This window comes from Simochromis diagramma, unplaced genomic scaffold (genome assembly GCF_900408965.1).
Source record: "Simochromis diagramma unplaced genomic scaffold, fSimDia1.1 OVJJ01000176.1, whole genome shotgun sequence".
NCBI classification, from domain to species: domain Eukaryota; kingdom Metazoa; phylum Chordata; class Actinopteri; order Cichliformes; family Cichlidae; genus Simochromis; species Simochromis diagramma.
Genome location: NW_024386892.1, coordinates 7,270,715 through 7,288,407, shown reverse-complemented (window position 1 = coordinate 7,288,407; position 17,693 = coordinate 7,270,715). Strand labels below are relative to the sequence as shown.

The 17,693-nt window shown below is 42.1% G+C and overlaps 1 protein-coding gene across 2 annotated transcripts in view; it reads right to left on the bottom strand.

Annotated features, from left to right (window-relative positions):
* Nucleotides 1–17,693, bottom strand: part of cntnap5a (contactin associated protein family member 5a) — a 144,580-nt gene that overhangs the window by 79,536 nt on the left and 47,351 nt on the right. For both annotated transcript variants that reach the window (XM_040034108.1, XM_040034109.1), the window contains exon 5: nucleotides 6,017–6,164. In XM_040034108.1, the coding sequence (XP_039890042.1) occupies nucleotides 6,017–6,164 (148 nt within the window). The remainder of the gene's footprint in view (nucleotides 1–6,016; nucleotides 6,165–17,693) is intronic.

Below are 17,693 nucleotides of genomic sequence, written 5' to 3'. Positions count from 1 at the left end.
CAGAGGCGGGGCTTATGACACCAACTCTCTGCCATCTATAATCCAGTTTTGAGATCCCTTCCCAGACGCCTTAACGCCCACTCACATCCTGGGCCATCTGACCTCAGGAAATCACATGATAAGGTGGGGCCAGGTTTCACAATGAACTCACCCGAAACCCTGGCTGATTGGGACCCACACCCAGTTTCACACCTTGGCTCAGGTGATTAGAGGATCATCAGGGGGTCCTTTTGTCCCTCTGTGGGGGGTCACTCCCACTAGGTTTATATCTGGGACTCTCCACCATTTGACCTTAGAACTGAAGAAGCTTCTCGGATGAGAGGTGAAACGTCTTCAAGCAACTTAAAGAAGTCCAGACGCTTTTCTTTGCAAGCTCCTTTGACTACGATGACCTGGATGACTGAGAACCTTCACAGACATATGCACAGTAATAGTCACCTGCACACACAGATATCCCCCTAAAATAGCTAAAACTAAAAACAAACTAAGAACCACTTCCACAAACATTCAGCTTTGATATTAATGAGTTTTATGGGTTCATTGAGAACATGGTTGTTGTTCAATAATAAAATTATTCCTCAAAAATACAACTTGCCTAATAATTCTGCACTCCCTGTAAGTGACCATGCACCACTGTATCTGACAATTGATTTAAACGTATACCCCAAAACATCAACATGGAAATTGAACTCATCTTTGCTTAAAGATGTAAAATTTAAGAAAGAAGTAATGAAAGAACTCAAAGATTACCTTGAAACAAATGATAACGGAGAAGTGTCACCTCCAATACTATGGGATGCATTAAAAGGTTTCATAAGAGGGGAGATCATAGCATTTGCCCCTTTTCAGAAAAACGCTCGAGAGAAAAAAATGGCAGAATTGCAAAAGACTCAAAAACAATTAGAAAGTGAGCATAAACAAATGCCTTCAACCAGCACTCTAAAACAACTAACAATGATCAGAAATGAAATAAATAAGCTGAATACACAAGCGATAAAGAGAAAATTGCTATATTTGAAACAGAAATATTATGAATGTGGATCAAAATCAATGAAAATCTTAGCATGGAAACTTAAAAAGAAAATTGCAGAGAATACTATAACTAAAATTAAACACCCAGGGACTGGAAACATGATGACTAATCTATGTAAGATACAGGAAGCCTTTGAATCATTTTATAAAACATTATACGCTAAGGTTCCAGGTGGAGCTGAGTACGAAATTGACAATTTTCTGAATTCTTTATACCTACCAAGTTTGAATGAGGAACAAAATAAAATAATGATAGTGACAGAAACTGAACTCATGAAAGCCATCAATAAAAACAAACACGTCACCGGGCTCCGATGGTTATACCGCAGAGTGGTATCGGGAATTTAAACAGGAATTGATCCCTATATTACTATCTACTTTCAACTGGGTGTTAAAAAAAGCGCAAATCCCACTGAGCGGTCACGTAGCACATCATTATATACCAGCTAGCCCAACTTCAGTAGCCCTACAAACGTCACTGCTGTTTAGTTTTCTGTCTTCATTTGTGTTGGAAGTGATAGCAGAGCTGTACGTTTTAATTTGTTTCCAAAACCCCGCAGTCAGGACATGCTATATTGTATTTAGATATAAGCTAGCGAGCTAACTTCCTGCTAACTTCTAACTCCGTTAAATGTCATAAATTCCGTTTTCATGGATGCCTGGATGTTAAACTCAATTGTTACACCTGGTAGAGCAGAACGCTGATCGTTTTATTAAAGATGAAAGACTTTAGACAGTTTTTCAACTCTCAGTAATGCCATAGTGATCGTTTGATTTATGGACCTGCAGCGGAGTTTAGGTCCAGACACGGCTAGTGACGTCAGACTTAACGACCGGATTATGGGAGGAGGGAGGAGTGTGCATAACAAAGGATGAATGGACTCAAATATGGGAACGACAATGGAAATGCACTTCCTCACGAAGATGGAGGGAATTTGGATGGAAAACTATGATAAGGTTCTTTATCACCCTTTGCCAAAAGACTCATTATGACGGGAATCCCCCTGTATGTTGGAGAAAATGTGGACACCAACGAGCACACCACGCTCACATAATGTGGGACTGCCCTTTGATCAGGACTTATTGGAAAGACATTCACGAAACACTACAAAAAATTTTCAACTGTACATTCCCTTTTGGAATGAAAACAATTTTTTTGGATGTACGCCACAGGAATGGTCTAAAAAAACAAATGTTGCTAGTTGCAAGTAAAAAATGTATAACAAAGAAATGGTTATTACAAGATGTACCAACTTTATCATTGTGGTGAGAAATAACACTAGAGATTTATAGGATGGAGGAGTTAACAGCATATGTGAATAACATAAGCCGAATTTACTTCTCAAATTTTAAAATCAATAATCTGGCTACTGGTCACTCCTGATTGTTTGGTTTTTTTTGCAAACTGTGTTAATCAATGCCTGTAACCCGCATCGTAAACTGTAACACCCAGAAATAAAAAAAAAAAAAAGTTGGGTGAGCCAGAGCACGTAAAGGGAGAAATGCTGGGATTGTCGCACCAGTTTTTATTCAGGAGGCTGCAGTCCCAAATGTCTCTCTGGAACTTGACACGGACCTTGAGGTTGTCAAGCTTGTTCTGGAAGGACTGAACATTGGCTAGTAGGATACTTAGCAAGGCTGTGTGTGAACCCATAGCCTGTTCCTGATGCTGGCTCATTTCCCTCAAAGCCTTCGCTTTGGGTCACGTCCTTTGTTCTCCTGCCGGCACTCGCTTGGCCAGATTTAACCAGAGTTAAACACGATGAAATGTACGTATATTATGGACTAGTAGAAATGAGAGTATCTCTGTTGTATTGTAAATGTGTAATTACAATAATGTCAATAATGCAAGATCAGGCAGATAGCAACAGAAAATAGCAAAAAATAAGCAAAAATACGTTAAAGTAGGATCAGAGCATCCAGCATCCAGACCTCACCGGCATGATCATGATCATGGAGGAAGATTTTATGGAGGAGTTATGGAGGAGTGGTGGGAACTGGTATTGCTTTGAACCCATAGGACCTGGGCTTTTTACTGTCATTGAGCTGAACATGAACTCCTCTTTATACTAAAGTATTCTAGTGTTAGATGTGAAGCCATCTGTCCAGCAGCTAAATAATACGGTCTAATGCCATGTTTTGTTCATCTGAACCTGGCAAGCAGCACATGGTTTCTGTTATGTCTGGATACATAAAACCTCACTGACTCAGTGTCAGGAGAATAATGCGCTTCTATAAAGAACAACAGACAATGATAAAGCGTGCGACAAAGCAACCTGTGCCATTTGGCACAATTTATTATAATTTAATGTCACCACAATACACTAGAATAACCCATGAATATATAAACCGCATATATAAACACGAATATAAAACTCTGGTGGAAATGATAGTATTGATAATAGCTATGTGATTCCACTGAGGTGAGCCCGTTCCAGAGATCTTGTCCTGTGCAGCTTTTGGAATCTGTAATTCCTTACTGCTACACTCATCCGATTTTAATGGCTCAGAGTATTACAGTACGAAAAACCGCAGGAAATACAAAATGTCTGGTAAGGCGTTGGATCATCATGCCCCACACGAACAGCTTCCTGTGTGGTGACTCTCCAAAGGTCTGCAGGAGGAAAGGAACATTTTTACAAAGACATACTATTATTTGGTGTTCAGATGATGGTAGTTACGGCTGTCTGAGACATCCATCTAAAATCTTCCATTGGTCTTCAACGAGGTTGAGATCCAGTGAAAAGGAAAAAACGTAGACCTAAATTATGCAAGCAAAACGTGTGGGTTGGATCCAAAAGTGCATGTTTTCAGTTTCCGAGGCATGCCACTCCACCAGAACCACTTACCTGGAGGAATCAAATCTTCAGATTTCAGCTTTAATTTGTACTGCGCTGTATGAGGCAGTCACTTCTCCAACATTGCTGAGGTGGTCGGTATCATAAAACTGTTCACCATGACCTGTTCTGATGGTGTTCCAGTGTGCAGTAATTCACTGGCTCATCTAGTTAGTGCTGCTTCACAACGTGTGGGCGAGGTGCACCAGTGAATCCCCATTACGTGCTTTTTATTGACTGTTCAAGATATATAAAACGCACTGTGTTCATTTTTGCTTCTGTTATAATCACAAGTCATTGCTTTGCTTTTAAAAGACTGTTGCACAATGATTATATACCAATAACACCAATAATGGACACGATGCCTTTTCTATCCAGATGCTTTCATTAGTGTTTTCTTGGTGTGAGATATTATAAGCTGATGCAGCTAAAAGCACCAAGTTTCACACCTTCTCCCAGGGTGGTGCTGCCCTGCTATCAGTGTGTGTCACAGGTTTAAATGTCACAGAGCGTTTGTCCCATAAAGCCCACACAGAGAGACACAACAAGCTGAAAACTGTAAGATATTTGAACTCTTACAGATGTGTTGTTTGGCTTTATTTCCTGTCCTGACCATTCTTTAGTGTTGCTGATGCAGAGAGTTTACAGTGGATCCGTATAAGTGCAGGACTGGGTTTGATGGTACTTTGAAGTACTTACCAGCGTTTTAGAACTGCTTTTTATTCTATATGCAATACCACAGCACTTATTTTCAAAGAAATACTTCATCTCATAGTGGAGGAACGATGAAGTACAAGTTACTGTCTGTAACAGAACGAATGACTGATGGACACAACTGGTTTGTGAGGTCCTGCTTTGAAGCCACACAGTGACTGTATGTTGGTTGCAATAAACAGATGGTCTCTCTGTTCCAGTGGACGCTATCACTATCTGACAGAACAGAGGTTTAAGGTACTATCACACTGGCTCAAACTTTGTACTGTTACACCCTCCATTTGAAGCCAAATATTTCTACGTCCTCTTCCTCGTTTTCTAATGAGCACTTTTGGTTTAGAGCATTTCGGGGAGTAATCTCACATCGCTGCAATGATTTACACAGAAATGGAGGAAACACACTTACTGCTGGTTATTGCACACAAGGAGATTAAAAAGGCTAACAAACATTTATACAACCTTTGTAGCACTTATGGGTTGGAGCAGTCCAGAATGGTGCATCGACAGGTCATCAGGTGCTCCACTAATGCCGAGGTTTGTGGTTCGATTATTGGCTGCTCCAGTCTGCACGCCAAATATCCTCGGGCAAGATACTAAGTACCAAGTTGCTCTGCGCTGCGTCCATCGGAGTGTGAGTGTGTGCGGATGTTAGATAGAAAGCACTTACACAGAAAAAGCATAGAAAAAAGTGCTTGTACAATATGAATGTGTGATGTAAAGTGATTTGAGAGCTCAGATAGAGCAGAAAAGTGCTATATAAGAACCATTCCATTTACTATTTACTACTGCACTGGAGATCTCTGAGTGCTGCCTTGTCTCGCCCATTGGCAGGGCGAGGTATGTTTGTGTGGCTTTGTGATGACATTTATTCACATTCATTCCAAAACCTCTTAATCCTAAACAAAAGGGCAAAAGCTTATCAGGAAACACATGCACACTCAGTCGATATATCCACATAGTGGCCCTGTTTAAAAAACAGCAAGGCTGTCTTCCTGTGGTGCATTTAAACCTTGGAAACTTCTGTAAATTTAAGCTACAAAAACATGGGACACTCCTCATTTTATGAAAATGTGACAGGCAAGACAAATTTGGAAAGAGAAATTGAAACTGTCAAACTTGTGAATAGAAGAGCTAACAGTGGCAGCAGACCAAAGCTGTGCAGGGCGAAGGTTTAAATCACTGGTCTGTACACAGGTCCCAAAGCTCCGTAAAGTGTTTTTGAAACACTGATGCTTTTAAAATGAAAATAATTACGATAATGCTCCTTGTGCTAGTAAATACTCCAAGAATCCAGCATCACACATTTTAAAGTATTTGTCCTACGCTAGAAAACCAAGTGTATAAATAAATAAATCGATACACGCAGTGTGACTAGAGAGGGTCAGTGCAGACTTTGATACCATGGGATTAACTGCAGGCTGAGTGTTACTCACTGTAGGAGCACCCGTACACCTCCACCCTGAGGCCCATCCAGCCACTGGGGTTCCAGTCAAGAGGGACGAATCGCAGGAAGCGTGTCCTCACAGGGTGGGACAGCTTGTTCTGAACGACGCTCTCCGAGTTCCCGTTCCCGACAAACCTCTGCAGGTGAGAGAAGACAGACTCTGGTTGAAACAATTCTGATGTAAATCACAGAGACAGCACGTGACCTCATGTCTACAGTGAGGAATCAGATTTTCACCAGGACACAGCAAAGTTCTTCTTTTACTGCACACTTCAAAAATAAAAAGAATAAAAATCTAAATCCCAGAGGAGCCCCGACAGCAACAAAGTGCTGACTAGGATAGACCAAGGGCAATATCTTCTTCCTATCCTTCAACATATTATTTGATGTAAAGTGATAAGAATCGTTGGTGTTCTGTGTGAGACTGAGATAAAATGACCACTGAGGCAGCCGGGGGCAAAATAAGGGTTCTGATATTGTGTTTTCCCCTGCAGAGCTAAAAACAAAAACCTCTCAGTGCCGATGTGATATGTCATCCTTCTTTTCCTCCCTCACGTTCAGCTCCAGACAACGCCAGGGGACACAAACAAGAACCGAGCGAGTGAAATATGGAGATGGAAACAGAGACAAACAACTCCTCCTCTCAAATGACTGATCGTCAGCTTCGTCATAACCGATTCGAGACAGGTGACATATCAGATCAATAAGTACAACAAAGCACCAAAAAAGACAGATCATTGACAGGAGCTCCGGGCGGATAGTTGTGCACAATCAGACGAGCCGATCATTCGGCTTTCCACGACTACAGAGAAGCGACGGCCTGCGGTACAAATGACCGTCCGACACTTACGGCGCGCCACAGCAGAGGCGTCATTAAATAGGCCGCGATGCTGCTTCGCGGTCGATAATCAAAACAGCAGTGAGAGGGTTCAGGCTGTTGTTGTGATTTATGCAACCGCTTCCTCATTTTGAGTCGTGCACCGAGGGGGGCCTCGTGGCTGAATGTTAAAGCAGGTACGCGATTGGCTTATTTACACATGCGCTCACATCAGCACAGGAGGGATTAACAAATGGAACTGGGGCTCACACATCTGGCAAAGGCAGATGTGTTACCTCAGCTTGGCACTGGAAGCTTCTGGAAGAAACAGAACAGCCACAAGAATGTGTGTCAGTAAGTTGCACACACTCGCACAACTTTGCTTTTGTAAACGCTTCCAGCTACAAACATGAAACGTGTTCTGATGTTGGTTGTTTTATTGTTTTACTTGGAGTCAGGTGTGTTCATCACACACAGCCTGTGAGGCTCTGTGCTGCAGAACAGTTACACTGCATTCAACATCATCAGCTTCTAAAAGAATATGGATATCAAATATTTAGCATCACTTAATAATGTATTCAATTCACTATTGACTACCCACTTACAACCATACAAGTATCACATACAGATTTAATAGTTATAAGGCCTCCTTCAGAATTACCAAAGTAAGAAATTAAATGAAATTTTATGAACAGTCGCCTCATATTATAAGGTAAAGACCTAAATCTCCCACAATCAGACAATCCTCCCGCACTTGGCAACAGTGGGAAGGAAAAACTCCCACTTAACAGGAAGAAACCAGAACCAGCTCATGTAGGGGAAGCATCTGCTGCAAAATACATAGTACTGTATCTGCTAATCACTTCTAACTACTGCTTATTAATGATAAATAAGAAGGTTCCTGTGTATGAATAGTTTGGCTCTGCATGGGCCAGTATTGCAACTACAGTGATTTTTCCCTACATAACAGTTAATTATGAAATATTCTCATTCATTAGAGCCCACAGATATATCAGCAGATAGCAGCCTGTCACAGATATATCAGCAGATATCAGCCTGTCACAGATATATCAGCAGATAGCAGCCTGTCACAGATATATCAGCAGATAGCAGCCTGTCACAGATATATCAGCAGATATTAGCCTGTCACAGATATATCAGCAGATAGCAGCCTGTCACAGATATATCAGCAGATAGCAGCCTGTCACAGATATATCAGCAGATAGCAGCCTGTCACAGATATATCAGCAGATATCAGACTGTCACAGATATATCAGCAGATAGCAGCCTGTCACAGATATATCAGCAGATATTAGCCTGTCACAGATATATCAGCAGATATTAGCCTGTCACAGATGTATCAGCAGATATTAGCCTGTCACAGATATATCAGCAGATAGCAGCCTGTCACAGATATATCAGCAGATATTAGCCTGTCACAGATATATCAGCAGATATCAGCCTGTCACAGATATATCAGCAGATATTAGCCTGTCACAGATGTATCAGCAGATATTAGCCTGTCACAGATATATCAGCAGATAGCAGCCTGTTACAGATATATCAGCAGATATCAGACTGTCACAGATATATCAGCAGATAGCAGCCTGTCACAGATATCAGCAGATATTAGCCTGTCACAGATATCAGCAGATATTAGCCTGTTACAGATATATCAGCAGATAGCAGCCTGTCACAGATAGATCAGCAGATAGCAGCCTGTCACAGATATATCAGCAGATAGCAGCTGTCACAGATATATCAGCAGATAGCAGCCTGTCACAGATATATCAGCAGATAGCCTGTCACAGATATATCAGCAGATAGCCTGTCACAGATATATCAGCAGATATCAGCCTGTCACAGATGTATCAGCAGATAGCAGCCCGTCACAGATATATCAGCAGATATTAGCCTGTCACAGATGTATCAGCAGATATCAGCCTGTCACAGATGTATCAGCAGATTGGCAGGCCGTCACAGATTGATCAGCCAGATATTAGCCTGTCAAAGATATCAGCAGAGTAGCAAGCCTGGTACAGATATATCACAAGAATGAGCCCTGTAACAGGTAGAGCAGCAGATATTAGCCTGGCATTCAGATGTATCAGCAGATATTAGCCTGTCACAGATATATCAGCAGATAGCAGCCTGTTTAACAGATATATCACAGATATTAGGCCTGTCACAGATGTATCAGGAGATAGCCAGCCTGTACAGATATACAGCAGATATCAGCCTGTCACAGAGTATCGCAGATCCTGACGATATATCAGCAGATAGTGCCAGAAATCACAGATATCAGTACAGTATAAGCATAAGCCTGTCACAGATATATCAGCAGATATTAGCCTGTCACAGATATATCAGCAGATATCAGCCTGTCACAGATATATCAGCAGATATCAGCCCGTCACAGATATATCAGCAGATATTAGCCTGTCACAGATGTATCAGCAGATATTAGCCTGTCACAGATATATCAGCAGATAGCAGCCTGTCACAGATATATCAGTTTGATGAAGTTAGCCAGTAATATCCTACACATGAAAACACTCTCAGTGCTGTGTAGAGCACGTTTGTAGCATCACAGCTGAACAGACAGTGCTAAGGAATCACAGCAGTGTCTTCACACTGAGCTCATAACTACTAATAATTGCTCTGTTAATCAATGACCCATCGTCTCTTCTTCACAGTACATCACTGCTAGCATGCTCGTCGGTTCTGTTTTCTTTTATAATCCTTGTTTATTAAAAGGTGGGGCAATACCTGCAAACGCACCTTTAAACACTTTCCTTATGAGTTTGGGATCAGTCCGCTAGTTTGGGCCTCAGAGGTTTCATGGCAGCAGGTAACTAACCCAACCCAACTACAACCATCAGGTGTCCTCTCACTGGGTCCCGTCCCATCACTACTTTAGGTCCTTGGGTTTTTTTTACATCCAATCAAAGAATTATTCCACCCAGTAAAAAGGTTTCCTGTTCTCAGCCTCGTTGCTGTCTGCCTTCCATAATCAAGCTTTGCAAGGGTCTCTTTGTATTTTTGTTCTAAATTCATTTGTTGTATTTTCCTGGTTTCTTTAGGTCATACGGACTGTGGAGCAACATAAGCCATCAGCCGTCATCCAGTTGAAATGTTCCTAAGCTCTACTTTAGAAACACACAACACACTCAATGGCATTTTTCTTTTCTTATAATTTAGGCCAGTTCACAGTGATCCTAAGATATGTTCTAAGACCTGCAGTGTTACAGAAAAGCATGATTCCCTGAGAGCGAGCACATGGAGAACAAACCAGGCATTTACACTGGAAGAAGCAGCTTTATTTGTCCTAAACAAATGTCTCTGTGCTGCATGATGCAATGCAGCTGTGAAACTCCCATATGGAGAATACAATTAAGACAATACACTCTGATTTAGACTGCATCCTACTCATTCGAACCGTTCATTAACTTCGACAACAAGGCGCAGATGCACGTCAGCATGTCTCATTAGTATTCAAGAGAAACACCACAGTAAGAGCACCTCTGAGACCGTGCTGAGCTATGACGTTTGTGGTTTTCCACTCTTTAGAAAAGTCCACCACGGAACATCCTGTGTGTTCCAGCTGGGAGATGAAGTCTCTGAATAAAGGCCCGAGGGTGCACAAAATTTTCCATAGGCTCAAAGCATCAAGGTCCACAAAACAGCCGTAACCCCACAGTGACTTCATTATTTCTATTTATGTTTCTGTCACTGTGGAACAGTCTCCCCCATTAATTAAGACTCTTTACTCTTCCTCTCCGGTGATGAGCTCCCCTGTGTCAGTTTTCCTTTTTGTTGCATACAGAACGGCACATACGATTGCTTTAATCAATTCACTGGAGGGAAAATCTTGCTGCTGGCGCTGAAGACGCTCGAGTATGCTCCAAAAGGTCACTACCAAGTTAAACAGCCTAGGGGAATGCATATTGAAGAGGAAGCTACGAGTACATAACCTTGCCATGAGCGAAAACACTATCGTGATCCCTGACTGCCAGGCAGAACTCCCCTGACCTGGATCCGCAAACATCTTCCATATTTCCTGAGTGTCTTAGCTCATAGCACAGTCTTCAAAATCGTGGCTCTAATTATAACATTTAATGGAATTCTCACTTTTATGACAAAACGAATGTAAGAGAGGTCGTCTGAAAGGCAACACTGTTTAAACTCGACTTGCCTAGAATGTGACCATCGGGCCAAATGCTCTTGGTGCAACCTGAAGACCAGAGGTGACCGTGGCTTTGCTTTAGCTGCACCCAACCTCTGGAACAATCGTCCAGCTGCTATTCGTGCGTCTGGATCTGTCCAATCTTTTAAATCACGATTGAAAACTTATTTATTCAACCTAACATTTCTGGCTTGTAATCTTAATTGGATACTTAATTGCAGCATCCGGTCCCGTACCAGCAGACTGAGAGACAGCTTTCTCCATCAGGCCATCAGACTGCTGAACACTTCAGAGACACCTCAGCTTCACTTACCAGAACTTCAACATTATGCACTACATACTGTATATAAATGCCACTTGTTTTGCACATTTCCAACTGCCAACCTCTGTATATTTTATTGTATTGTTTATTCTATTTTTAAAATATGCGCACACACACACACACACACACACACACACACACACACACACACACACACACACACACACACACACACACAGTCATTCTGTGTGTAGGAAGGCAGGAAGAGAGGACCCAAAATGCAGGACTCAAGGAGGCGGAAGAAACTCAAAATACACAGCTTTATTGCTGGGATGAAGCAGAACAGAAAAACACTAACTAAACTGGGAGTACCAAATAACTAGACAGGTTGGCAGGCTGGCAAACAGAACACAGAGAGGGAGTGAGGGCAGAAGACATTAACGATGCGACAGAGAACAAAGGAAACACAGGGCTCAATCAAGGGATGAGAGACAGGAGGGGAACACACCTGGGAGAAATCACAGCTGACGAGACAGGGGAACCGTATACTGAGCACACTCACATAAGACACAGACCTTCACAATAAAACAGGAAACAAGAAACCACTAAATAAAGACGCAGACCGAATATAACACATAGAACTCAAACAATAATCATCATCAACAAAACACCAGAGAAACAAAACGTTCATTCAAAAATAGACCAGAACTCAGAATGCTGGGTCAGTACTGACCCAGAACCGTGACATACACTCTTATATTGTACATATATTTATTCATATTACTCTCAGATTTAGTCATTCTTATATTTTGCTTGTTCTTATTGTATTTTTGCACACCGCTGTCGCTTGTGAAGCTCGCACACAAGAATTTCACTCGTATGTGCTGTACCCGTGTACCTACACATGTGATGTGACAATAAAAGTGATTTGATAATTTATATTATTACTGGAATAATCTTCCAGTTGATATTTACGTGTATGAATTGATTTAATTCTTAAATTATCTTCTGATACTTATTTATTTCACTTGCATTCCTGGTTAATTAGTGCCTTCCACCTTTCAGTATGTCTGTGAAGGTTCTCAGTCATCCAGGTCATCGTAGTCAAAGGAGCTTGCAAAGAAAAGCGTCTGGACTTCTTTAAGTTGCTTGAAGACGTTTCACCTCTCATCCGAGAAGCTTCTTCAGTTCTAAGGTCAAATGGTGGAGAGTCCCAGATATAAACCTAGTGGGAGTTTCCCCCCACAGAGGGACAAAAGGACCCCCTGATGATCCTCTAATCGCCTGAGCCAAGGTGTGAAACTGGGTGTGGGTCCCAATCAGCCAGAGTTTCGGGTGAGTTCATTGTGAAACCTGGCCCCACCTTATCATGCGAATTTGAACACTACATATTTCAAATACAACGAAGGCTTTTACAGACAAAAACATGGCTGTGCCATGGGCTCCCCCGTGTCACCTATTGTAGCCAACCTTTACATGGAGGAAGTGGAAAGGAAGGCTCTTTGCTCTTTCAAAGGAAGAGTACCCAGCCACTGGTACAGATATGTAGACGACACCTGGGTCAAAATCAAGACACAAGAAGTGGAATCCTTCACTGCGCACATTAACGCTGTGGATAAAAACATCAAGTTCACCAGGGAAGACACAAAGGACAACTGTTTGCCTTTCCTGGACTGTGCTGTGCACATTGAAGAGGACGGCAAACTCAACATCGAAGTTTACCGGAAGCCCACACACACGGACCAGTACCTCCTGTTTGACTCCCATCACCCTCTGGAACACAAACTTGGAGTAATCAGGACCCTACACCACCGGGCAGAACATGTTCCCTCTAAGCCTGAAGGAAAAAAGAAGGAACACACACATGTAAAGGAAGCACTCAAAACGTGCGGCTATCCTAAATGGGCGTTCTTAAAGTCAGCAAAGAGGCACAGAAAAGAAGACCAGACACCAGCGAGGGAGGATAAGAAAGACAGACGCAACAACATTGTCATCCCCTATGTAGCCGGTGTATCAGAAAAACTCAGGAGAGTTTTCTCCAAGCACGACCCAGCAACACACTCAGACAAAAACTGGTTCACCCGAAAGACAAAACGCCAAAACACAGACTTAACAATGTGGTGTTTGCTGTACAGTGCAGCGAGGAATGCCCAGACCTCTACATTGGAGAGACCAAACAGCCACTTCACAAGCGCATGGCACAACACAGAAGAGCCACCTCCACAGGACAAGACTCAGCAGTCCATCTGCATCTTAAGGATAAAGGACACTCTTTCGAGGATGCCAATGTTCACATTTTGGACAGAGAGGACAGATGGTTTGAAAGAGGAGTGAAAGAAGCATCTATGTCCACTGTGAGCGACCATCTTTGAACAGAGGCGGTGGTTTACGACACCAACTCTCTGCCATCTATAATCCAGTTTTGAGATCCCTTCCCAGACGCCTTAACGCCCACTCACATCCTGGGCCATCTGATCTCAGGAATTCGCATGATAAGGGTGGGGCCAGGTTTCACAATGAACTCACCCGAAACCCTGGCTGATTGGGACCCACACCCAGTTTCACACCTTGGCTCAGGCGATTAGAGGATCATCAGGGGGTCCTTTTGTCCCTCTGTGGGGGGATACTCCCACTAGGTTTATATCTGGGACTCTCCACCATTTGACCTTAGAACTGAAGAAGCTTCTCGGATGAGAGGTGAAACGTCTTCAAGCAACTTAAAGAAGTCCAGACGCTTTTCTTTGCAAGCTCCTTTGACTTCCACCTTTCAGTGTACTTTGCTATTGCCCCTATATCTAATTTGATTTTAATTTATTGTATTATTGAGAAGCACTTTGGTGTACCTTTGGTTTTTAAATGTGCTACATACTGTAAATAAAGTTGTATTGTAAAATGCAGCCTGGCCCACAGCCAGGGTTCTCCTGGTTATTCCAGCATATAATGGAGTCGCTTCATTCCTCTGACCTGACGAGTTTCCCTTGATTTGTCTACTGTGGCTTTTAGGAACGTGTTACCAAAAAGCTGTGCTTGGCATGGCCTCAGCAAATACTGCAGGCCTGTTAGAGCTTCCAATACATACATAAAAATAATCATTTTTGTAAGAAACATTTTAAGCATTTGTTTACACTCAGTTTATCCACCTGGGACAACTTTGCTAAATCCATTTGAATATTCATCAGTGCAGCTTCAGTGTTCACTTGTCAAAACATTCTTTCATTTCATTTTCAAGATCCATCCGAGGTCCAGCGAGCACGTGGAGGATAAGGACATGGGTCAGGACTAAGCCTCTGCCTAACCCGGGCAACCTAAGTGGAAAATTACCACATCCTAAGCTGTTGTTCCTGAGAGTAATTCGAGTACTTAGGTGGTTCATGTTTACCTGCCTGTTCTATTAACAGATTTGTTCATATGTAATAAACAAAAGTCCTGTGAATCAGCCTCTGAGACCTGCTGCCTTCTTAGGAAAAAGCAAATTATTAGCAGAAAATGAGTCTTCAGCATTCATGCAAACACATTTTAATCCCTATTAGATTCTCATCTACCTGAACTGCTAGCTTGCAAGAAAATGAATGCGTAAATTCCCCCCTTAAGGAGGAGAATTTGTTTCACACATTTATTCAGAGCTGCATTAAAAAGAGATTTTTAAATAAGGCTTTGCAAGGATAATGAAGGATAATGTGGACTCCCTGCTGGAATATATTCCTTTTCCCACCTTTGAATATTTGCAAAAACCATGCAGCTAATTTACTGAGGAGCAGAATGCAAATATCACAGGGATTTAGGTTAAAGCAGGACTTTAAATGGGGGTGTATCACTTTTACATTATATCTGCCAACAAGAACAAAGCTCATTTTTAACATAAGCAAAAAAGAGAAGGCACGTGTGAGCGCGCTGCTGTGTTTGTGCTACAGCACGTGACTAAAAAGGCCAAAAAGCTCCAGCAGACAGAAGTCATTTTCACAGATTTTCTCCCCTGGCTTGTGCTAATTGGGTTATTATCAGCTCTTAGAAGAAGCAGGTTTTTTCAGAACACTCCTCAGACAGGATACTGACAGGACCAGATGGTGGTGTCATCACTCTTACTGAGGTTCACAGGAGAAAACAAGAAAGCAGATCATTAAAGACAAACTTAAACAAAGGGGGAACCAAACTTTTGACTTTTGGCTGTTTGTGTAGCGCTCCTTCATGACTGCACAGGGTTAATAACTGTGCTGATTCATTTGTCTCTAACATTTCCTTCTAGAGGACCATTTCATTGCAGGACACCTTTTAGCATCACAGGATAACAATGACGGGCGGACTGTAGCCTGCCTGTCAGTTTCTACTAGAGATGGCACGATACCACTTTTTTATGTCCGATACCAATATCATAAATTTGGATATCTGCCGATACCGATATGAATTCGATATAGTGTTTTTTTTTAATTAATAAAATAGTTTTTTTTAATATCTTGCTGCATTTTGTATTTTGTATTTCGACAGAAAAGCCGATCAGCTGATCATTGATCAGTTTCATGGTTGAAGTAGCAGCAGGAGAGGGAGAGAGGCAGTCGCTCCATATATCGGTTGTTAAGCTTAACGCGGGAATGCTTTACAAACACTCAGAGATGAACTTACACACTTGCTTTACTTCTCTCTGGGAAAACTTCCTTGGAGATGAAATGCTGGTTTGGTAGCGAGGCTACAAATACACACAGTCTCTCTATCACGTGACGCACACTGCTCCGACGTTCTAAGGTTATGAGCTGAGTTACGCCGTGTCGCAAGTTTTGTGAGGTGCTTTTTTGATATTTAATGGATCGGATTACATTTTTTATTTCTCTCCGATATCCGATCCAGTCAGTATCGGACCGATACCGATACGTAATATCGGATCGGTCCATCTCTAGTTTCTACGCTGTCACACCTCGGGTTTGATAGTCTGCACACAGGTTGGTCACTGTAAGGTCAGAGTCTGAGGCCACAGCAACAGCTGTGTTATCATAGTAGAGACTGACTGATTCTCAAACAAGAAGGCTCCAAATATCGGTCAGAAAATACTATATTAACACCTGTTTGGATCCAGACGGGAGGATGAGCCTAGCATCAAAATGTTGGTAAGACCCCATGTCTTATTTTGACCAGCTGATGTGACCTGTGAAAGTTTGTCTGTCTCGCTGAATTGAATTTTCAAAACAAAGAAAGAATAAGAGATAAGAGAAGCTTAGCAGGCAGCTAGCAGCTCCAGCTGAACCAAAGCACAACGTGGTCACATCTTTGAACATAATAACTTTAAGCTTCAATACAAAAGTTACCACTGAAGGGAGAAATTAGCTGAGAGCCTTGTACCAGAGCGGGCTAGCGTGCTGCTATCAGCAAAAAAAGCCAGCAGACTTGTGAGAAGAACGGCCGACCTTTAGCCCACAGTTTTTCTAACTCTTCTATGGAGTTAATTTGGCTGAGAGCTAGCAGTCATCCCAACAGCTGCTGCTCACTCATTAGTTCAGCTCGGTTCAGTTTCTGACAGTAAGCTGTTACCTCTGAGCTTCCAGACGGATGTGAGTTGGTATCTGCCAAAAGGTCTCGGTGAAAGCTGCAGTTAGTCAGCCTGGGTGAAAATTTCACCAGAGACTGCAGACAAATTGGCTGCTAATCACTGCTATTCATCCTTCATACGGACGCCGAAAAGGAGCTGGGAGTGTCTGCGCGAGTCTGCATTTAATACACATCAGCAAATATAAAGGCTATTCATGCCTGCTTCAAACGCCTGCCAAGTTTCAGAGGATGTCGTCTGTTTTGGCTGCTGTGGCAGACTACGGCGCTGCATGCCTGGGTTGAGTGCTATTTGGATCTCTGAAATTTTGAAAGGAATTCAGCACCTCCATTTCCTCTTTCATGAGTCAGTTATACAGAGTGATAGCTGCAGGTCATGTCAGTAATGTTTATGCATATTGCCTTGTCTTCTCACTGCACAGCAGCTTCTCCCCATTTTTCCTGGCACAATGAGATGAGAAGTGACAGTGAGTGGAAAAAGCTGTGTGCTGTTTAAAAGCATATTGCACATCACTGTGCATACACCATACGTGATATTATTTTTCAGGAACCGTGAACTTCTTTTTCCTTTTTCAGCACTAATTAAAAACTGGCTGTGTTGTTTTGTTCACATCAACAAATGAATCTTCCCATAAAGTTTGCAGCAGTTTTTTCCAAAGGGTACAATTAATCTACGGCGTTAAGTCTCAGTAACAGCGCAATAAGCTTCTTCTTTGGGGGACAATAAAACAGGCTAATTTCAGTCTAAGTACTATTTGTTCCATAATGAAGAGTTAAAAGCTGTTTGGGCTGTTTGTTGTGATCATTTTGACAGTTTCTTTAATGTGGATCTGTTCAGTTTGTCTTCTTGTTTCCATCATGTGTAACAC